The 23,481-nt window shown below is 39.6% G+C and overlaps 2 protein-coding genes across 2 annotated transcripts in view; one reads left to right on the top strand and one right to left on the bottom strand.

The window, feature by feature from the left end:
• The window catches only part of TG (thyroglobulin), a gene marked incomplete at its 5' end in the record, with an annotated part of 161,899 nt that overhangs the window by 98,597 nt on the left and 39,821 nt on the right, over positions 1-23,481 (top strand). The gene's annotated exons all lie outside the window — the stretch shown is intronic.
• On the bottom strand, positions 1,882-22,887 carry SLA (Src like adaptor). Its single transcript, XM_080339842.1, has 8 exons — positions 22,817-22,887; positions 17,927-18,020; positions 11,444-11,543; positions 7,876-7,962; positions 6,436-6,539; positions 5,127-5,258; positions 3,117-3,249; positions 1,882-2,199 (listed from the first exon to the last, which is right to left on the bottom strand). Exons 2-8 carry the CDS (start codon positions 17,985-17,987, stop codon positions 1,980-1,982), a joined length of 837 nt encoding a protein of 278 aa, XP_080195968.1. The 5' UTR covers positions 17,988-18,020; positions 22,817-22,887; the 3' UTR covers positions 1,882-1,979.

The raw sequence follows: 23,481 nt of genomic DNA, 5'->3' as shown, positions 1-23,481 counted from the left end.
CAGAGGCATAAACTGAAACACAGGAGGTTCCCTCTGAACATCAGCAAACACCTCTGTACTGTGGGGATCACCAAGCACTGACACAGGTTGACCAGGAAGATTGTGGAGTCTTCATCCTTGGAGATATTCCAAAACCATCTGGACATGGTTCTGGGCAAGCATCTCTATGTAGCCCTGCTTGGGTAGGGGATTGTGCCAGGTGACCTCCAGAGGTATCTTCCAAGCCAAACTGTTCTGTGGTTGTGTGAACCTGTCATCATCAGAGCATGTCTTATCCCCTTCCTGCAGAACATGTTCCCAGTGCTGCCCGGTTACATGGACTCTTGAAATCTTTTGTCCTGTTCTGTCAAAGATACATTTTGGCGGCATCATTGCAAGACTGGGTGTTTGTACTAGTTGCAGGATAGGCTTTCCATCTTCTAAAAGCAATACAAAGTAACTAGTGGATGATGTTTTAATGAATAAATACAAGTCATGACTTAGAAAGCTGTAATGCTTCCCACATACATTTCACTGGATAAAATGCAGTCATCATAACATATTATTAATGATCAGTAACAGTAATGAGATTATACAAATACCTAGAGCTCCTGAGTTCATTTTGCTTTGTGGTGTTCAATGTTTACCATCCAAATTACATTCATCCTTTAAGTTCTCAAATATATTTAAATGAGTTGTGAATTATTTTGATCTCTGAACATGTCTTGCTACTGCAAATGATCTGTTACAAGATCTAAAGAGCACATAGATTTGTGCTAAGAGGTGTTTACAGAGAAAATATATATACATATATACATATACAACCAACTCCTTATCTCTCCAAACCTTTGTTACTCATGTCTGTGCAAAAAAAGTACAACAGATTATTAGATTGAAAATATTTCAGCCTGAGAACATAGATTGGAGCATTTTACACCCCCAGATGAGAGTAACTATTTGATTTAGAAAGAAATGACAAGTCATGTTCAAAGGACCATGCTATTCACTCCTTTATAACTTAGCAAAGTGTACATATATAGAGAAAAAAATGCTAATTTGTGAAATTTGAGGTAACCCAGTTACAAATCTTGAAGCAATTTGATGATGAAGCATGTAACATAACTCTCTTCAGACAAGAAACTCAGAAAACTCTTTAATATCCACTATTACTGATTTGCTCTCTTAGTTTAATTATTTTTAAAAAGCTTCTGTTAATATAAATATTATACATAAATATGGGGGTGCTTTCAGGAGATGAGGTTAAAATCTGGTCCTCTACTCAGAAAAGGTCACACCTTTGCAGGCCTATCTTTGCTTTTCTCAGTGAGTTGTGACCTTTTTGTGATACTCCAGGCCAGTACCAGCAGTTTAATTATATGCCACTTAGAAAGTTAATTATTTTATTTTTTTCCCCTAAAAGGTAGAAGTGACAGAAGTATGGAGTCAATATAATCAGGTGTTTCTTGAATGCCAGTTGTTAGATACTTTCTTGGAGTTATTGACAACTTTCTGACCCACTGTCAATGGCAATGAATGATCATATGTGGAGAAGAAAAAGGCTTTTTTTCTCAGTGTACTTAGGTTCTGTAAAGATGGTTTTCAGCCTCATGGAGAATACCAGAGTAAGACTTAATTTAAGTTCTTGGGCTATAGTTAGTCCTGCCCTTTGCAATCACCTTTGTACATTGGTGAGCATCACCCTTGCTGAACAGTCATCTGTCTCACTTGGCTCTTGACTTAGAGTCTGTCTCAGTTTCTCCTGCTTGTGAACAGGTTCTTATTTCAGATGTGCTGGGGATGTTCCCAGCATATGCCATGGCTGAGATAGCACCTATAAGAAGGTCTCTGTTAACATTCAGAAGATGAAATGCAGAAGCATTGTCAGTGTTTGATCACCAGTCGATGTGCTCGTGTCTCTCAGCTGTTGAAGGACCACAGGATGCTCTGGGTTTCTCTTCCAGCCCCTCAGTTGTTTTTCTTTTTCCCCAGTTGTCTTACATTTAGTCTTCATAATATGTAGGTGGCAAGTGAAGGGTACTCTTATGTTTGGTCCCTGTGTATATGAGAGATTGGGCTTTCTTCTTTCTGGTACTTGCAAAAGAAGTGTTGTCATCCCCCGTTAAGGAGAGGTAGGAAGCAATACTTTCCCTCAGGCCATAGCTGAGGCAAGAATCATCCATTGCTGCCAGGGCACTTTCAGCATCTTCAGTTACCTCCAACCTTTAAAAGAACAAAATATTTTTACCATTTTAGCTACTTGAACTGAGCCTATTAGTATAATACTAACAGTTGTTGAACTGCATTATATTAATTCTGTTGTATAAAATTTTCCTGGCTCACAAATCACCAAATATTTCTGTCACTTAATGATTTTCCAAAGTAATCAGTACAGCAGTATTACCTAAATATTTTTCAGCATCGGAAAAGGAAATAACACCTAGGTACTTTCTTCTTAATCTGTAGGAAAAATTACCTTGATACTGCACAATTTTTTCTTTCGTTTGTAAGCAAATGAATATGCCTTGTGAAGGAAGGGTAGTGGGGGGAAATTTACACTTTAGAAATAAGAGGTGCTTTTCTTTCTGAAGATGGTTGTTTCACAAGCTTCTGAAACCTGACCTACTTTCTCTAGTTGCAGTCATATTAGAAATCTCATGAATCTCAAGCTGGGCTATGTAGTGAGAGTAATGCAGCAGGAAAGATTTATGCTGGAATAATATGTTCATTGCACTTGTGCTGCTTCAAAAATGGCCAAGGGGGGGCCATTTCTGGCTATTGGGGCTCATTTGTAAGCCATTGCATGTTGGTGTGCCATTGGTGGTGGATCTGACCAGGCTTTATGGCCTGGCTACTACTCCTGCCTCCTTGGTGGAGAGTCTCAGAGGGACAGCCTATGTGGCCATAGGACAGGAGAAATGATTGCATGTTAACTATACTTTCTTACAAAGTTAGACCAAGAATATCAGAGAGCTGAACACCCAATTTTCATGGGTTAACCTGCTTTGGAGCTTGTGTAATCCTTAAAACTGGTCTCAGCAGAAGGAAATGGGTGTTTCTTCTGTGTTATAAGTGCAAGTATATACAAGGCTGGAAAAAAAGCCCTTGTTATTTCTGGCAGCCTATGTTGTATGTGGTACCTGTGAATGTTTCTCCAGTTGAAGTTTTTATTCCGCATCATCACTGGAGGAATTTGATTCATGACGGTGTTGTTGTTAGTGCTCTGGGTAAGACAAGGTGTTGTAAGGACACAGCAGAGACCATCAGCAACTTCTGAACAGGAAAATGAATACACAGAAAGTTAAACTTTGCTCACTGTTATCTTCACTGTTTTCCTTCCCTGGTGCATGCTCAAATAAACAGTTTTGGACACAGTAGTAGTCAGTAAATTGTGTGTACTCAGCAAAAACACTGTAACACAGGCTTAACTTTTGCCTTTTAGTTTATCATGGGGTGTATTTCCCACAGTACCAGTGAGGAACTGAGACACAGAAGGATAAATTGACTTGCCCAAAGTCTAGAAGGAAGTTTGTGACAGAGCCAGGACTTAAACCCAGGTTTCCTGAGTATTCCACAAGTTCTGCTTTTGCCTCCTATCATCTCATCCATGCAAACAGCGTGTAAAACAGATGCAAGATGCCACCACTGAGATTGGATTGTATGTGCACCTATTCTGCTATGGAACAAATCAAGGTTCATATGTTATTTTCATCTATGTTTCTGCTCTCCATTCTCTTCTCCCTGCTCTACCAGGAGTGTTACATATTTTCTTCTGCCCAAGCAGAGAATATCATGCCTGAATGCTAGTGTTTTACACCTCTGAGCCTTATTTCAGATTCTGTAACATCTCGTGGTGGGGGAAGGAAGAGAGTTAAATCTCACTACATCTGCACTTATAACTCAAGTAAAAACGTTAATTGTAATAATTTGGGGTTCTTCCCTTCCTGAATTTTAGGCTTCAATTTTTTGCTTATTTCTAAATGGAGAAAGGTATCAGATAACTAAAATGTAAAAAAAAAAAATCAATTCAAATTCTCACTCCTCTGTTTATATCATTGGACTTGAAAGTTCCTTCTGCATGTTTGAAGGTGAATATGGCTTTTCTCCCTAGTTTATCAGAGTACTCTTTGGCCAACACACTTCTTCATTTACTTCTGAAATATGCGGAAATAGTTGCTTTACACTTTCAAAATTACAGAGTACTCATTACTAATTAAAGCACAGAACCTGTTGTTCTCTTGCAACTTTTATGCAATTAACTTATTGTAATCTTCCTTACTCATTTTAAAATGTTATAATTTTAATGCATGGCAACTGTAGCCACCTAATTGTGTTGTTTGTCAAGTTATCTCTCTGACATGGGTTGAATTGCCATAAATCTAGAAAATCATCATTAAAACAGGTGTCAGCCACTGGACTGACATTAGTAAAAATGACAGCTGAATCTAGATTTGAGCTATGAGCTTGAGCCTCTTGAGATAACTTCTGCTGATAAACCCCAGCCATATTCTCCTAAAATAACAGGGAAGAAACTAACAACATTTCTGAGAATGTTCTGCTGCAGATAAGGTTGCCTGATGCAGTGGTTCCTGAGGGAAATGTGATTGGAGAACCTGGTGCTACCGGTCTGTCTGGTAAGAAAAATAAATGGCAGACATGTCCCTGCTGGTAAAGAAGTGATCCAGGAGTTGAACTCTGGCCCTGGAACCCAGAAACATGACTTACGTTGTACAGCTCAGCAGTTTTGTAGACCTAAACTTCGACTTTAGCTGTGCTCTGAGAGGGGCTGGACATCTCTGGCCTGTGCTAACCTCCAAAGTGTGTTTGAAAGTTGTCTAGGGAAGTCTAAGACATTAGTTTGGATCAAAATAGTGTTAGAGAAAGATCTATTGACATGGCCATACAATATTCTATGCCAATATGGCCAGAACCTATCTGTCTTTATTTAGCAGAGTTATTGTACTGATTTCAGTTGTACTGTTAAGGGTAATGTATTTGTATTTAGGATCAAACATGATAAACCAAAGGTTTTTCCATTACTTGTCCTGTAACAGTAGTCACAAGTCTCAGATACAGGCAAAACTTCTTGTTCTGGATCTTTGATATACAGTTGCCAGTAGAAAATATGTTTATTCTGCAGTTCTTTTTACCTGAGTAGTGATTCACAAGGTCTTCAAGGCACTGAAAGGTTTGCCGTGGAGAGATGTAATACCAGTTATTGGGAAGGCGGAAGATCCTGTAATGTTTCACTTGCCTGTGTCGCACTGACAAGGAATATAACCCTGGAGAAAGAGAGAACTAATTACACCAAAGTAGGACCGTAATCCTGGATGGATGGCAGTGACCACAACCAGAATATTTGTAAGATGTGTTGCTGTGATCATAGAAAGATCTGAAAAATACCCTGAAATGACCATCCTAATATCTACTTATATAGTATGCTTTATATATATACTTAAGGATGACAAAGTGAAGAAAAAGTCTAACAACAGGGCCCAAGATTTTGATTGGATTTAAATTTCTGGTGTGTTTTTCTTTTATTCTTGCTGATATGGGATTTTTTGAAATATTTTAAAGGAAATAGGCTTTTACAGAAATTGTTTGTCTTCCTCTGAAGATGGGGACCATACTCATCTGCTGGTGTGCTGATTTAATCAGCTTCTACTAGTGCAGCAGCTGATACCTGATAATGCAATCCTGCCAGGAGACAACAATGTGGATTTTCATAGAATCATAGAATAGTTTGGGTTGGAAGGGATGTTTATAGGTCATCTAGTCCAACCCGCTTGCCTGTTTCTTTTTTTAAAACTATTATGCCGCATATATTTGATAAGGACTCAATGTTGATCCTAAATTTATTGAATTCAGTTTAGTTATTATGAAACTGATTGGCATTTGGTATGCAAAAGGTTAGAGCAGGTGATTTATTGTTCCCTTATAGCTGTAGTATCCTGATCTTAGTATGTATTCTGCTGTTTCAGAAAAAAGGGAGGATATTGCATTGCCCAATGGGAGATGTATTCTTATTAAAGATAATAGAAATATAAAGTGTGAATAGTACAATTCCCATGCAGCTACAGAATTGCTACAAAAGGAAAAAAAATAAATTGAAAATACATCATTTTTTGTAAAGTAAATAAAAGAACCACCTCTTTATATAAGAAATGGACTTATCACTCACCCTGCTGCATGCTATGTATTTTTTAGCTTTTTCAGGCAATTTTTTGTAGATGAAGGCAAAGCTGTGACTTCTCCATTGAAAAGCCTACTAAACTTTGTATGTGACCAGGGTTAATAATAGTGTTTGAACAACTGTGTCATGATTGTGCAGATGCCTGTGGGATTTTCCATGGCCATCGCTGAGTTTGTTTCCAGCTCTGCTCATGACATAGGTGACTGACAAAGACTCAGATGCTGCACTGGATGCCTTTGCCTGAGATCGAGTGTGTTTTTTCTCACCTTTCCTAGTTTCGCTCTCTCTGATCATGAAGGAGCCGACCTTGGTGTTGGGTAGCTGTAAAAGTTCCTCCGCTTTTTCTCTTCCCAGCCCTTCAAACAACCAGCTGTGAAGCAGGAAAAAACAAATTCTGAAATTTGGACACCAGTGAAACAGAGAGCAGCATGTGGCTGTGAAAGTGCAGCGTTAGCCAGGAAAAGTGACGGCAAAAATAACACTGTGGCTTTCTGTAGTTATTCTCTCAACTATGTCCAGGCATATTTGCCCAGTTTATGGACAAAATCTTGCTCTCTTTGGGTTCCCTTAGCTTTTTTTGAGGCCAAAAGATGATTAAATAAGGTTTATACTCATTAGGGAAAACAAAACTGTTCAAGCTACCTTGATCTGAATAGTCGGAGACATATCCCTGTGGTATACTTATAGCATATCTGTGTCATTAATTAACTCCTTCTTTTTCATTTAAACCACTTTTATTAACCCCAAATTTTGTTTTATTGCATCATAAATAAACCCAAAATAAAATACAATTAGTGAGTAGTCCAGCCATTTAAATTAATTGGCTTCGTGTATTAGGGAAAGTGGAATTAGTCCTACTGATTTTCACCATAACCTGGTGCACTGCTTTATTTTGCTGCAGCTAGTGTCTAACCACATCACTGAGCTTGCTCGGCTGCTATAGGAGTTCCTGGCACTTTATTATAAAGTTGTTCTTCTGTTCTGTGTCACAGTCTGCTACCAACAAAATGGTTTTGGGGAAACTTCAGACAGAAGCTTCCATTACCATATCTGTGTCCTGTCTTTGGGAAAGCATCTCTATTTCAGGAGGATATAAAAGCATATGAAAATTTAAGCACTTGCATAAATTGCAGTGAAATTCACAGTTTACATGCTTAAAATTTAACAGGTGTTAAAACTTCTGCCAAAAAAAAAGTCTTAAGTGTGTATTTTGATGTTTTTTTTTCCTTACTGGCACCTAGGGCAACAAGAAACCGCTGAACCTTCCTTAGCTCTTCCAGTGTGAGACTTTACATTCTTGTATGACTTATTAGTCTATTTGTTCTTTCTGTTCTATTTTTTCATGAGAAACTCTAGGTTAAATTTTCCTCTTTGTAAATATCAAAAATTCTTTCTCTTTATCAGTGTCTTCAAGTTAGAGATCAGTCCACGCAACAGAAGCATTTTAAATACCTCATATGACACTTGCATTTTTTTTGACCCTTTCCAGCTTTTAAAACTAGTATTTTCCTTTTCATATAATCCAAACTTAGATGTCGATTTGATGCTCTTGGATTTCAAAGGAACTGCTTTAGACTGTCAATAAATAACATTTCTGTCTGCCTCGTCACTATTGGCATTGTTTTGATTATGACACTAAATAACTAATCAGGGCAGTATCTGTAGAAACGCAGTATTGAAAAGCTATAGGAAATTCCTTTACTTACCCGTGGTAAACCTTTGCTACATATTTTCCTGGAATATAGTTTTCTCGACCTGTTGTCAGGGAATGGACTCTCCACCAGCCTCCTTCACTGTGTGAAAGCAAAAGAGGGGATATTTTCAGATGGACTTTCAGAGTTTGTCCTCATTTTAGAAATTACTTAAGACATACAGATTAGCATGTAACCGTCTGTCTGTGTTCCTGAATCTGCTTATTTAGAAAGGGACCCAAGTTTGTTTCATTTAGAGTAGTTCCATTTCTAAACCTACATCAGGATTATATTTAGACACAGAAATAAACTACATTGGTTCCATTTAAATTACATAAGTAATAAAATATTTTCCTGCAGTTAAAAGAAGAAGGGTAAATACTCAGTGGTTAAACCATGCTGTGTTCTGCCTTCCCACAGCTAGACTCATACCGGTATCCAAGATATTCAGCTGACTACACTGTGTCTCTGTAGTTACTCCCATAACACCAGGGTAGAGATACTGAACAAATGGACCCTGTCTACCTGGGAACAGGTTTTCTAACAGAACCTGTTACGGTTTGCTCTTTTCCTTTTTGTTCAATGAGTTATTGACCAGACTACAATAAAAAAAAAGACCTCATAGCTGACTAGAAATATGTGGTTTTCACTGATATATCTTAGGTTCTTGCTGTGATACTTAATGCTGGCGTTGGCTTTTGGATCCCTTAGGGAGGGCAGGGTAACAAGGATTTTCACAGGGACTCTGTGGAGCTTTAGTGATTATTGCAAGGATGCTGATGACTGATGGGTTCTCCCTACCTTTTTCTTTAAGAGGTTCAATCCAAATAATAGTGTGTCTTGTCTTTGAATGCTGTTTTTGTGGATGTTCATATAAATACACCCAAATAACACACAGAATGCAAGCTCAGTGTATGTCAAAACAGCGGAGTTGAAAACATTTAAGTTAAGCCTCCTGAGCTATAGCCACGGGGACCATGGTTCAGAATGTATATGCTGGGGAAAAAAGCAAAGTACCTACTGCTCAGAGCTGGAAATTTCAGGGCCCCACAAGTATCGTTTGTGGGTTTCCAGTTAACGTGAAATTATCTGTAAGAACTTAAGGTTATTTTTTTTTTTTTTCCTTGCAGCTCTCCCAGACAGAACCAAAAATTGCAGTAGCAAAAACTCTGGGAGACTCAGCATCTACTTCCCTCCAAACTCTAATATTACTAATGCAGAAAAATCCCTATAGTGATTTATAGTCCCAAAGCAGCACGTCTCTCCTGGGTCAGGAGCCACAGAAATTATGTAGATTGGGGGGATCATTGGAGGACATCTGGTTTGACTACTGCCAGCTAAATGCAGTTGTTTATCTGGCAATTAAAGATCCTGACAAGTGTGGAGGCTGAGAAACTGGGTCAGTGGTGCTTATCGAATCCTGCCAACCCAGAGTAGTCACAAATATCTGTAAGGACTGCTCAGGGACGTGGTGGAGTCACCATCCCTGGAGGTGTTTACAAAGCATTTAGGCGAGGTTTTTAGGGACATCGTTTAGTTCTGCACTTAGGTTATGGTTGGATTCGATGATCCTGAGGGTCTCTTCCAACCAAAATGATTCTATGATTCTACAACTTGTACTTTCTATGGGAGTTCCATAGCTCATATTCCTGGCAGGACTGGTGGAGCTGATTGCCATTACACATAATTGCTTTGGTAGAAGGCTGAAAAGCTGCCATTATAAAAGCAATACATGCTGCCTGCTCATGCTGGCTTCTTCGTGGTGACTCCTCATCACTCATGCTCTGGTTGTGCCTACCATGCTGCTCTTCTCTTCCACTGCATTTTGTTTCTTTGAACATCTTGAGAAAAAGATCATACCTACAGCTTCTGTGCAGCAAGAGTTTGCGTGCAAACAGTTCCTATTGACATCAGCACATACCCCAGTAGAGAGGAACAGGTCCTTCACTAGGATGCTATGCTTTGCATAGAGCATTGGAGTGTCTTGTCTTGTGTGAACAAGCTGGTTCACAACAGGACAAGGAAAGTTCCCACCAGGGTCTGCTTTGGCTCTTATTTACTATTAGGAGAAGCTCTTGGTCACTGCACAACAGACAAACATGGTAAAAACTGCTGCTACAGAAGCCTAGTTCTTTCAGAAGTTGTTCATCCAGTAGAACAACAACAACAAGAACAAGAACAACAAGTGCAGCACATGTATGCATATGATATGCCCTACATATAGTTCCCATTGATATGGGCATATGTAGTTATGTGGTATTGTGAGGGCTCATAGCTGACAAAAGCCAGGAGTGAGGCTTTAAGCTGGAATTTCCAAGCTAAAGCAATTGTTGTACTGTATTGTGTATGTTACGCAAACTGCAGAAAGGTTCAAACAACTCTAAGTTACCAGCAAAGAATTCCCCTGGTTTCGGGAAGTTCTCCATCAGCAGAAAATTCATCTGTTGGTTTTGTCTGAGCCTTGTGGCTTCTAGGTTCAAGGAAGCAGGGAAAGCACTTTATCAGCAGAAGGTAACTGCAGCCATTCTGGGTCAGACCCAACGTCTGCACAGCCCTGTATCTTGTTGCTGCCAAGGCCATTGTAGGTCCTGGTGGCCTGAAGAAGAGTCTGATAATTCATCAATCATCTGTAATACTTTTCTTGAGTACTTCATTCCTCTAGCCATTTGTTGCTCTGACTTCCTCAGGTAGAGAATTTTTTTAATATAAATGTAGAGAGAAAGGATTTCTGTGCTGTGAATGTGTCTGGTCCCCCTTGAATCCATCCGCTCCACCAGCTGCAAAAATGAAATCTTTGATTTCGGTTTAAGTAGTGCAAACAGTGACTGTGCAGCTGAGTAACATCTAGGAGGCCACTGTGTGCTGATACAAGTTGCGTGTAAAAGAATATCGGGGCTGCTGACTTCAGTTTGTCATGAGTTGTGCTCACTGGTGTGTGGGGCGATATTTGCACTCCACTTAAGGTCAGTCTGAACTAGTGCTCTTAAGCTTGCTTCCTTCTGGGACTCCTAAAATTTCTGAGTGGAAGTGGCTGGGAAACCTTTGCCCCCCCCATGAAAGAAAATGCAGAATCAATTAAAAATTTAAAAAAGAAAAAAAAAAAGCTTTTTTTTTGTTAGAAATGCCTTAAGTCTAGGATGAAATTCTAAGACCTAATCATAAAGGAATTGTTAAATAAAAAGGGTGGGGAGAAAATGAGAGACACACTTTGACACAGATAAATTCAGAATACTTTTCTATGTGATTCAAACTATTATTGCTCTTCCCCTGTTTTCCACTAACATGGGGGGAATACTTTCTCAAAATAATTTTTCAAAGAAGGGTTCTATTTTGAGTCCTACTTTAGAATAGATTTTGCATCCAGTTTCAGAAACCATATCAGAGAAACCCAAGGATCAGAGAACAGTCTGAAGAGGTCTGAAATCCCATATCCTTAAACTATAGGGAAATTTACATCCTTCCTTGCAAATTCTGAACTCAGTTTATTTTTCTGTACTTCATCCAGTTTAGTCCAGGTGCATAAAACAGAGCTTTTCATCAATTGTAATAAAACCTAATTAAAAAAAAAAAAAAGTCAACTTACTCTGATAGCACACGTAGTTTTTCCCCTACATGAAATATAGGTTGGCTTATGTCTGCTGAGGGATAGTCATAGAGGACAGCAAGGAAATCACTCTCCTGACCTGTTAAAGAAAAAAGAAAATGTCACTTACAAAGAAGACAGAGTTCTGAAGCAGAAATGGATTTTTCATTATGTATGTTATATTTTACATAATAGGTCAAATAGGAAAAAAAAAATCTCACTCTGAAATGTCACTTGAGAAACAAAAAAACCTAAAGATAAACCTATAACTTCATAAGAAGAATCTGAAGATATTAGAAATGAAAAAAACTCATTTGGTTAATTGTAAGTAACTAATTTTAAACCTCTTTTTCGAGTAATTACCATATTTAAAAGACGTATTCAGTCTGAAACTATCAAAATTAGTAAGTATTTAAAATATTAGGAAGTAACTCAGTTTGATTAATGCTGCTGTCTCTAAATGCCTCCAGCTACAATTCTGAGCCAAGCTGATGCCGTGCATTTGAGGAAAGGAAAATGTATGTTGAATTGTTCCATCATTTATGACCACTGATATTTTTCAAACATACGAAATTCATTTAGATCGAGGGCAATGAGAACGTGGCCATTATTGCTTATTTCCCATCAGTTTTGTAAATTAGCTTGATTTACAGCCAGAGAGCTTTATTCTTACCCCTTGCATGGAAACTGTTCTAGAGGTAGCACATGATGTCCTTATCTTCAGTTAAAAGAAGAGAGACAACATGAGTGTTTATAATTAGATCATTGTACAGCTGTGGTTTACAGAACTGAAGTCAGTAAAGAGAAAACCCCAGGCACCAGTACAGGTTGGGGGTTGACCTGCTGGAAAGCAGCACTGAAGAGAAGGACCTGGGAGTCCAGGTTGACCATAAGTCAGCAATGTACCTTGTGGCCAAGAAGGCCAACGTTACCTGGGGTACATTAGGAAGAGTGTGACCAGCAGGTCGAGGGAGGTTGTTCCTCCCCCTTTCCTCTGCCCTGGTGAGGCTGCATCTGGAGTACTGTGTCCAGTTCTGGGCTCCTCAGTTTAAGAAGGACAAGGAATTACTGGAGGGAGTCCAGCAGTGGGCTACGAAGATGATGAGGCATCTGGAGCATCTTTCTTGGGAGGAAAGACTGAGAGAGCTGGTCTGTTAAGCCTGGAGAAGAGAAGCTGAGAGGGTATCTCATCAATGTTTATAAATATCTCAAGGGTGGATGTCAAGAGGATGGGACCAGGCTCTTTTCAGTGACGCCCAGTGACAGGATGAGGGGCAATGGGCACAGGCTGAAGCATGGGAGATTCCATCTGAATGTAAGGATAAACTTCTTTACTTTGAGGTTGCCAGAGCACTGGAACAGGCTGCCCAGAGAGGTTGTGGAGTCTCCTTCTCTGGAAACATTCAAACCCACCTGGACACATTCTTGTGTGATCTGCTCTGGTGAACATGCTTTAGCAGGTGGGTTGGACTAGATGGTGTCCAGAGGTCCCTTCCAGCCCCAACCATTTTGTGAATCTGTCATAAGTTCTTTTACATCAGTGGAGATGACTCTGGGTTTTGCGGCAGTACACAGGACATCTGCCGAAGCTCCTGGGTTCCTGAGGGATGGAGGAGGCACTTTGCACAAGACTGAGACTATCAAACGTTCAAGAGCTCCTCAGCCTGTGGAAATCTTTGGTGCCCAGCAAACGCTGACAAGTGGGAAGTTCAGAAATGTGTGATGTTGGGTGTTTTGAGCTATTGGGCAAAAGTCCTGGCAAGAGGGATTGTGCAACACGCTGCCTGCATTTCCCATGAGGGTGATCCCATCCGCACATCACAGTACCCTCCACCAGCACATGGGGAGACAGAGCTTTTCCTCTGCTTCCAGCAGGATCAGTGCCCCATTCCTTCATAACATCATCTAGCAGTACATTTGCAGAGGTGGTTTGGTCTCCATTCCTGCCCACTCTGCATCTCAACATGCAGAAAAATGGGAATGAGTTCAGAGGAGGAAAGAAAAATTACCCAGGGAAATAGACACACTTCTGTATCTTGATAGATTTGCTCCTTTAATATAGATCCTCATCAATATGTCTTTAAGGAAGACATTATTTTAGGGAAACCTAGAAACAGCATCCCAAATGAATGCTGGGACTGGCTCTGTGTTTTCATTCCCTGTGTCCCATGGCCTTATAAATAACTCACAATGATAATGATGAAAGGCTGCAGGAAACATACAAGTCTGCAGAAAATAAATATTTTCAAGGGGAGAGATTTTACATTTGTTATCCTTAGAGTGGTGATGATAAGACCATAAGCATTAAGGAAAATATTCCACATCTGCAGTTTAAAGGAAATAAAAAGCATCTCAGCTGAGTTTGAGTAGCTGTTTGTTATTATGATATAGAGACCAGTGTTATGCAAAGTAGTGTGTCATTATACCTTAACTGTAAACATTTTAGTCTTGCTAGCCTTTGCCCATTGGATTCGCCTCATGATACTGTTAGTGAGAATCCTTATGGATGTATATATATGTAGAGTCTGGAATAGACAGTGGCTAGTTTGACAGTGTGTTTAGTATTATTATTACCATGGTTTTCTTTGTTGTTTAGTGCCACTGGATTAAACAGGACTAGTCCAGTACCTTTGTATTAATCAGCCAACTGATGAGATCAGTCTGCTGTAACTTATACAATTAGTTCAATTATACTGAAGAAATCCAGTGCTAAGCTTGCCTTTGATTGCTTCCCTGTTCTGCACTAAAAATTAAGAGACACCTTATCTGTCTCTGAGACTGCTTAGCACTTGAGGCTAACAAGACCTAAGCGTTGCTGCTCTTTTGAAAGAAGGCAAAATCTTTGCCCAGGACTGCAAGAAATAAATGCCAAAGGTTATGAACTACAGAGCGAGGATAAAGTGCCATTGCCTGATTTCTCATTGCAGATTATTAAAAAGCAGTTTCATTTTTATAGTGCCTTTAGCAATGTTTTTCTTAAACTTATGCTGTTTATTTATAAATGTTTTCTTTCCATACTGAAAGAGTGGAAAACAAGTGATTTTCTGCTCTCCTTCCTTGCGTATTGGTGGTTTGCATTTCGTTATGCACTGTGGGGTATGTGACTTTTTCTCTGCTCTAGCAAGATCTGCATTACTTTCCTTACACTTTCATCTTTATATTCATTTTTGTTTCAATTTTGCACGCATATTTGTATTTCTGAAAATGAAGAAATTAATCATAGTGTTGGCTGCCACATCCATGCAAATGTTGTCTCTTAAACTGCATGTACTTATATTAGAGTGAAAGTAAACCAATTTAAGACCAAAACCTTTAAACTCTCCCACCCCACAAAAAAGACCTCATTTTATTTGGTATTTAAATCAAACCTCACTGGGGTTTTTGGTCATGTGAAATACCCCACCGCATCTACAACATTTCACAAAGCCCACACTAGCTCCTTTCAGATACAAAAGCCTTGAAACAGGGACTAAACAAATTACCCTCTTTCTCCACACCTAATTTTTGCAGTGATCTAATAGGCTTATCTGATGAGCTCCCACACTTTTAAGTTGTAAAAGAAAAAGATTTGACTGAGTTTTTCTAACACAACCTCTCCTCCGCAGAGCGAGTGCAGGTTGCATCTGAAATGGAACAACTCAAAAGTTAGAGTGGAAAGATCGAAGCACCGACATTTCCACTGAATCAGGTGTTAATTCTGGTGTGGGCTTTTAAGGAGTGAAAAATGGATATGAAATACGTGCTAGTTTTAGATGTTTGCATCCCTGGATGCCTTGCAAAGTTGAGACTTGAACATTGTGTGCTTTGAGCTGTTCATTGTGAAGGGACTATGCTATTAGAGAGAAGGGAGAGCATAGGCAGAGCATCCATTCATCGCCCTCCAAAAACGCTGTGCTGTGCACCGTTGTGGTCCCTGTCTGGAGTGGGAATGAGCTCTTCAGAGCTCAGCTCTCTGCATCATCCCAGTATTATTGTCCAGCAGAAAGACTATGATTTATGTCTTGATGTATACCAGAGAGGGTAAAGGAGGGCACTTGTCTGTGTCTGGGGGCTGGCTGTGCAGCAGCCATAAGGTGTGGCTGCAGAGTTGTGCTAATGCACCCAAATTAGATCTAAACCAGCCAACTTGTGGACTGAGAGTTATGCAGGTGCAGGTCAGTAAGGATTAACCCTTGATTCAGGGTCTCGAGAGAGGAAAGAGGAGGCAGTGGGCTCACAACCCATGATGACCTCTTGCTGCTGCAGATACTCTGTTATCAGTACCTAGGTAATGTCAAGGACACCCATAGGATGTGATTTCAGGTGGAGTGCAGTCATATTTGGAGTCCAAATGCCTCCTTGGGTAATGCAGCTTCAGCATGGTTCCCTTTCTCAGGACAAAGCCTGATGCACTAGGGATGAGAAAAGCACAAAGTTTTGCTTTCATTGCAGCTCTTAGGCAGCACAAGAATCTTATAGGCGTCTGATGAACCCATTCACACTGCAGATCTGCAGCCTCCAGTTTTCTGTTTTCTTCCCCTTTCTTGTTGAATATCCTTTCATTTCTTTCTTTCCCTCTGTTTCAGTCCTTCCTTTTATTCAGTCTCACTGAAATGAGCCGGTGTCAAACTTCCTTTACCTAACAGCTATTTGGACAGTTGTAAGTCCATGGATTGGATGTTTGATGTGGTCAGGAAGAGAAAAAGCTACAAACTCTTTGGATTAACCCCAATATATGTTTTTAGCATTGAGTTCCTTTCCAAAAGTCTATTTTCATTGGATTTGGATGACAATATTGATGCTTGAATTCCTGACTTTAATTACCAGCATTTAAGCCATTATGAATAATACTGGCCTGATTCAGATGAAGAGTTAGATTCAAAGAGCTATGCAAGCTTTTAAAGCTGCCTTTGGATGCTTAAACATAACTATTCAGTGCAATTTCAGCTGTGTGAGTGTCTGAGACATCCCTATGGCCTTGGCAGATGCCACTGCAGCTACAAGAGACTTGTTCCCTCCCCAGGTGGCAGCTGAAGGTCAGGCAGGATCTGACAAAGCACCTTTCTAGATGTGCTAGACATGTAGGAGAGCGCAAGTAGATCAAGCCCTGAGTTCCTAAATGGGTAATTTCCCCTTGATTGCTGTGCTATCATTGTTTGCTGAGTTTTCTTTTAGGGATGTCTTCTTTTTACATCACTGGAAGAGATGCAGTTGGCTTTAGCCTTGCTAAATCCTGACTTTTAGTGTGTGCAGTAACAACTCAAACTTGGTCACAGCCGTGGCAGTGACCCCGCGCTCACCTGCTCATCAGCGAGGTCCTGATCTGAGTGCAGGACCTGTTTTGATATCTCTGTTTTGATGGCTATGGTATTCATGATGGAAGTTGTTGGGAAGAACAACATGGGCACTCTTCTTCCCAAAACAATAAATTTTCAGTTTATGTTATGGACCTCTGAGTGTAACAGCTATAACACTAATTGATCTCTGCTTAATTAGGACCTAGGGCTACGTGGCTCCCTGTATCAGCTAGTTCTCAGCCATCCTAAAAGCAGGGCTGGGTTTCCTTCCAGCAATAATGAAAGCAGAAAGCAGACTGATTCCTTATCCTTATAATACTGAGCAGCACAACTGGACCATATTTGGTGGAAAACACAACAATTTTGATAAATGCCTTCGCCCTCTAAAAAAAAAAAAAACAAAACAACAACAACCCACAAAAAACCAAAACCAAACCAAACCAACTAAAAAAGCCCACCTGTTTTTTCTTACTCACCTTTGGGGGGTGATTTACTACAGGTACTGTCCCAGCTGTCTGCTGTATTTAAGCAGGAGAGCAGAGGCTGTACTGGCTCTGCACCTACGCACTTGCATTTTGGGAGTAGCAGGTCATTGAATCTTTTTTGCTTTCCCCCTCTGCCGCATGACCTCCACCAACCTACAGGAGGGCTTTGCAACCTCATTTTTTCACATGTAGGTGCGTAGGGCAGATGTGTTGTATCTCCCGTTGGCAGCTTGACATGTGAAATGTGTATTTCTGTATAAGCTTTATGGATAAGCCTGGTAACATGGAAAGCTGGCCGCATACTGCATTTAATTCAACTGTCTAACAGTGGAATCAGGTTCGGTGCAAGCACAACATCATTAAGGTTTTAACCTTAAATGAAGCAGAACCAAGTTTTGAGAACAAATGTGTATTAAATATCACATGCGAGAATGTCAAAATACGGTATCTCTTATTTCTGAAGTAGGCCAGTTCATTCTGAATTGAATCAAGGGGCACCAGCAAATAACAGTTTTAACATTTGGGTTTTTTCATGAAACTAATTCTTGGAAAATGAGCTAGAACGTACCCAAAATAAGCAATATCAACGGGTTGCCCTCTTTCTCCCACAGCAGTCATGCACTTGCATTTACTACATTGGGTAGATGAAGGACACACATGGATGAGGGTACCAGACATTTTGGACACCTTTTTCTCTTGAAAGAAATTAAATGAGTGCTTACCCGTTTGGCTCTGCACATTTGTTTCTTCAGAGGTTTTCGGAGTTTTCACAGTATTTCCCATTGTGCTCTTTAAATCCGTCAAAGCTCTTCAGAACTAAATTGAAGGAGACATTGAAATTAAACATCAGAGTAACACCTGCTGTGCCAACAGATGAGAAATGACCTAGTGTGGGTGTCTCCAGTTTTATACAGTTTTGCTTTTGAGAACTCTTGTGTCAAATTCATGTGAGAGCTTTACATACTTGCTGAACTCTCACCACTTTGGTGCTTTTATCAGGGGAATAGCAGAAAACCACAGCTAGGGAAGTTGCTCAGAAGAATGTAATGTAGTAAAAGTTTCCATTACCAGTACCTCAGCACAATAGGAAGTCACAGCGAAGCCATGCCCATACAGTCATTTCATACACAAAATGTTCTTTTCAGCATTTGGAGATCTGAAGCTACATAGAAATGAATTAGATTGACATATCTGGTTTTCAGCAGTGTGTGTATTGTGTTGCTTTATGACTGAACACTAAGAATGTTGTTTGGTGGTTTTCTTTCTGATGCAGTTGTGCTCTCAGAGAATGTGGGCAAGGTTGTTTTTCCTCTTTTTTTTTTTTTTTTTTGTTTAAGCAACGCCTCAAAATGTTTGATCTCACAACACTCCTCCTGTGTGAAACCAGTGGTGCAAATTCTGCAGATACTTGTCTTAAAAAGTCTTGGTAAATGTATAAGAAATTCACTATCAGACAACATTGAGACAGTTCATTCTCACAGCTTTACTGTGGCCACTCTAATTCTCCCTGATAGAGGACAGAGAGAGAAACCCTTTGGATGTGGAAGATGTCTCATGCTATGGTATATTTTTGGAGGCAGAGGAGAATAAACTGTATCTGTTTGAAATCACACATTAAAGCAAAATAACTCGACACCACTCGCTGATAGCTAATTAATTTAAAAAAAGATATTTCTGTCACTTGCCCTGTGAAAATGATAACAGGAGTGTCATGTGGGTATTTGCTAAACTGAGGTGCAATCTGCACCTTTCAGTCTTTTCAACCTTAAATATTTCAAAGATGACGACTGCCTTTGGTTTGCGGCTCTTTACTTACAGCAGGCTACAGCCTGACCGTGTTAGCTGGCCAGGTGTCTAACTTGAGAAGCAGCACTACTGAAATCAGAGAGATCTTATTACGAATCGTCTTTTGGAATAAGATTGGCAGAAATGAGTATATTGCCTAATACCATAAATTTTTGATATCTTACAGTGAGTTTTGGGAGACACCCTACTAGAAAAAAATGCTGTTCAAAAGAAAAAGAATTAGTCTCTTATCAAATGCAAGTAGATCAGTGCTAAAACAGATGGTAACGCACAGTTTGACTCCACCTCACCTCATTTTCAAGCTTCTTAATGCTTGTTGCCAAAGGCTCCCTACTGGAAATCTCTATTTCACTGGCCAAATGTCACATTATGCTGTCACTGCCTGCACTCAGAACTAGTTTGGGGCACATCTGTAGGATGCAGCTGTGCCAGTGTCTTTCTGACAAGCGCCTGAAAACTGCTTTCACAAGAACACAAAACTGTTTCATTGCCTGATATAAGAAGTCTGGAAGCTAAATGAAAAAAGTAGCCTTAAAGTTAAATAAACTATCTGGATACTTACATTTGAATAAAAGGATCCCATCATTCTTCATTTAAATTCACCCAAGTTTCTAAAACTGAAATCGGAATTCATTTTGATAGGCACTGTCTACTTGGAAGATTTCAATTTCCTGAGCTAACTATAAATATTTTTTTGAAAGACCTAATTTTAGTTTATTCACCGTTTTTCTCAGTTGTATCCCATCAAGAATAAAAGGTATAGGGAGAGGAGTAGTGCGGCCAGTACTTTGGCTACAGGTATTATAGTTGTTCCTGGCCTATCTTCAAATTGGCTGGCAAAACTTCCTGGGCATGGCAAGAGCGAGCTCAACAGGGCTGAAAATCTCATCCAGAGAAGTGGGATGAATACCTGGGTGGATAAACCCTGCTGAGCTCTGTGCTTTTGTAGCTGCATTTTTGCAGTAACTGAAAAGGTCTAAGTTATAGTAAGTAAGCTGCAGTTACCAAAAAATTGTGCAATTCCAGATCAGTGCCAAGCACAGCAACACAAGTATCTTGTGCCCATCTATAATTTTTACATGTGCAACTGTCATTTAGATGAGAATAGTACTTGAATTTTGTGTTACAAAAGTATGGAAAAAGAAAAATAATAGAGTCCTACCTCTGTGTACCCCTTTATTCTGGATCTTAGTATTTGAGGACCAGGAGAGCAAGTCATCCTACTAGCGATCAGACTTGTGACAGTGAGCTTTCAAAGGCTTTCTTCCTACTCTTAAGATATAGTAGATATAATTTTCAGGTGTGCCTGAGTCACTTTGGAAAGTGATACGTAGCATTTGTTCATGATGGAAAGACTTCTGAAAACTCTACCTCACACTTACAAACTTTCTAAAAGCATGGCACATTTGAGCAAGACAGCTTCATTTTCCTAGGTGGTCTTCAGGGTTCTAAACTTTGCTTTAAAAGTACCTAATGTGTTGTTCAAGGTTTGCTTATATGTAATTTGTAATTAAACCACTTTCTCTCTAGTCCAGTTGGATTAAGTATTGGACAACTGGCATGTGCATACTTCATACTTTGCAGAGCACATCCCAAACTGGCCTGGCTCACTTCTGCCATGCAAATCACTGCTTTGTATGACCTCAACTTTCAAAGGACCTCTGAAGTCAACAGCACAGAGCATTTAGCTCAATGCTGCTACTTTAGAGGTGGAAGAATCTGACTTACGGAAAATACAAATGTTATAAAGTACTTACGGGAACAGTGAAAAGCAATGGCATTTTGGACTTTGATGTCACTAGCGTGACAGTTTGCTATGTCTCATTACATTTTCCATGCTGAGTTTTACTGTCATTACCATTGGTGGCAGCATAAAGTCTTGAAAGGGGCAGAGAGTTCAAGATGTTCTCTAGACTCATGGCAGAAGTGTTTCATAAAAATAAGTATTTTGTGCTTGCGTAGAGTATTGGTAGTGCAATACAAATCCATTGCATTGCTGTATGGTAAAGTGTATGATGGTTTTCTGAAATTCTGAGATACTCTGCAAAAACAGACTTACAGGAAACTGTAGAGCATCTTGTGACTGAGACAATTTTTTATCATTTAAGTCAATAGCAGAACAATAACAGCTTTATAGATTATATTCTTTTGAAATGGTGAATCTGCTCCAAGCGCTGCATCTCATTTCAACTCAGTGACAGTTTGAGATATGAGCAGAGGTGGCATCTCTCTGTAGTAGAAGCAGGTAATTATGCCAGATCCAAATAAAATCGTTCACTGAGGGTGATTTGGGAAGAATTAGGGGGAGGTGAGGGACTCTAAGCTCACCTTGACCTCTCAACCCAAGGCCATGCATGGAGAAGAGCAGCTGCAGCTCAGCATGGAGAAACTGCTGGGCTGCAAACCAAACTACCCGCAGGTGTAAGGGCGGCTTTCCCCACTCACAGCCCACCTCCTCAGGCATCTGAAGATTTTATTTTAACCATTAAGATCACATTTGCAGTCTTCCAAGCTTTGGCCTTCCCTCCCCTTTCCATTTATGCACCTGCTGTCTAAGGAAAGCTGGTCGCTGCAGCCGCAGCTGATTGCAAACGCAAAGCTCATGGGGTTTAGTGACCTTCACTGCTTTATTTTTTCTGCCAAAAGAAAGGTGAGGAAACATCTACAGCTGCAGTCCTGCTTTGTATCCTATTTATCAGTGGCAGAACTCTCAGCAGATATGAACTCTTCACCTTTCAAGACTGGAATCTCACTGACCTACATCGTGGGGGCCGAAAACCTGTGGTACAATTTACACCTTCCGCTCCTGTGTGTGGCACATGGAGCAATAATTTCCTCTAACTCAATCTGTTCTCTGAGAAAACACGCTTCTGGAGCAGTTAAATAGTATGGAAAGTCTGTTTCTTTGTAAGAACTTTTTCAAAGTTGTATTTAAAATGATTGAGAATTAATAAAGAAATTAAAATAATAAGAGAAAAAAATTAAAAAAGGGCAAAATAAACACTTGAGTAAAGCCTCTCTGCAAGGAATACTGCAGATTAGTAAAATTAAGATCATTAAGATTGTTCCTGAGATGCTCTACCTTATTTTATTTTTGCTACCCGATATTCACATCTATACCACCAAGGTCTTAGAATTTAATTCTCGGTAAGATTCACAGGTAATGTCTGAATCCCATTTAGCTTGAAAATGAAAGCTCCAACATCCTATTATTTTTCACGGGGCACAAAAAGCAGCTTATATTTCAAAAGCTCTATATTTTTAGGTGAATTTCCTTTAATTTGTCATTAGTCAAAATAAGCATCCTTTCAGCTTTTAGGCACTTGTACCTTCACACTTAGAAAGAACAATGCAATTCTGTAATCAAGGGAATTCACAGAAACATGCAACTATGAAACAACACAGAAATACCACATTATGCAAACTTCTAATGCTTTGAATAAAAAGCCCACTAATCATATTTTGGCTTATAGTGAGCTGCAGTTTGCTTCAGCATAAGGTTATAGAATTATAAAATTGTTTCAGCTGGAAAAGACCTTTAAGATCATTAAGTCTAACTGTTAGGTCCTATGCATCTATCTTACTGTGAGCTTTCATAGAAATACTCTTTATTCCTTCTATCATTAGTACCACTCCTTATGAAAAGGATTGAGGCAGGCTCTTCTACCTTAATCTTTGGTGGTACTTGAAATCCGTGGTCTGAATACCATCATTGGTGATGAAATAAAACGCCCTTTTATATAAATAAAATTGAAAAAGTTGTTCCAATATGCAGATAATCTAAAATGTATGAGAGTAATGGTTACCTTTAAATGCTAGGCATGGTATTCCAGGTTGCGGTATTTCTCAAAAAAGCCGTAGTCCTAATACTGCTCTCATGCTGCCAGCAAGGTTGAGCTGATCAAGTCGAGGAGCAGCCGGTCGAATGAGTGTGTTGTGAAGTTCACGCTGTCATGTAGAGCAGCATTTGCCAAACAGGCCACATACTTCCTCTCTGAGAAATAAGGAAGGCTCAAAGTGTTTGCAACAGATGAGGTTCCTGTTGCAAGTCACTACTCAAGACACTTTTTTATCGATGAGCTAGGGGAACCAGGGAGGCTTTCAACATATTGCATCAGGGCTGGTTTGAACAGATATTAAAAAAAATGAGCAAAATAACCTGTTTTACATTACTTAACAGAAAGGGTTTCTCTGTCTCCTTTTTTTTTTTTTTTCTAAATTTATTTATCCAGTGATGTTCAGTCCACAACTGTTTTGTTTTATATAGTTTTGCTAGGTTTTTTTTTTTCAGACAGACAGGAAGAGGCACAAAACTTTGTTTTCCATTCTTATTGAGCCTGAATGGGAATGCAAGGTTTGCTTTTTTCTTTACTTTGCACCCCAAAAACACCTCTGTCTGCAAATAATTTAAGCTTGGTTTCAGCAATGAAAGAATGTGGAGTGAAATCCTGTCTATGAAGCACATTTTCAC

This window comes from Nesoenas mayeri, assembly GCF_963082525.1.
Source record: "Nesoenas mayeri genome assembly, chromosome: 2".
NCBI lineage: Eukaryota > Metazoa > Chordata > Aves > Columbiformes > Columbidae > Nesoenas > Nesoenas mayeri.
The sequence above is the reverse complement of the archived record's forward strand: the minus strand, read 5'-3'. Positions and strand labels throughout refer to the sequence as shown.

Coding starts and splice junctions, on each gene's coding strand:
- SLA (XM_080339842.1), bottom strand. CDS start 17,987: ATGGGAAATACTGTGAAAACTCCGAAAACCTCTGAAGAAACAAATGTG. Junction 5,259..6,435: donor AGAGAGCGAAACTAGGAAAG/GTGAGAAAAAAC, acceptor CTCTTTCTCCAG/GGTTATATTCCTTGTCAGTG. Junction 3,250..5,126: donor CCTTGTGAATCACTACTCAG/GTAAAAAGAACT, acceptor TTTCCTGTTCAG/AAGTTGCTGATGGTCTCTGC.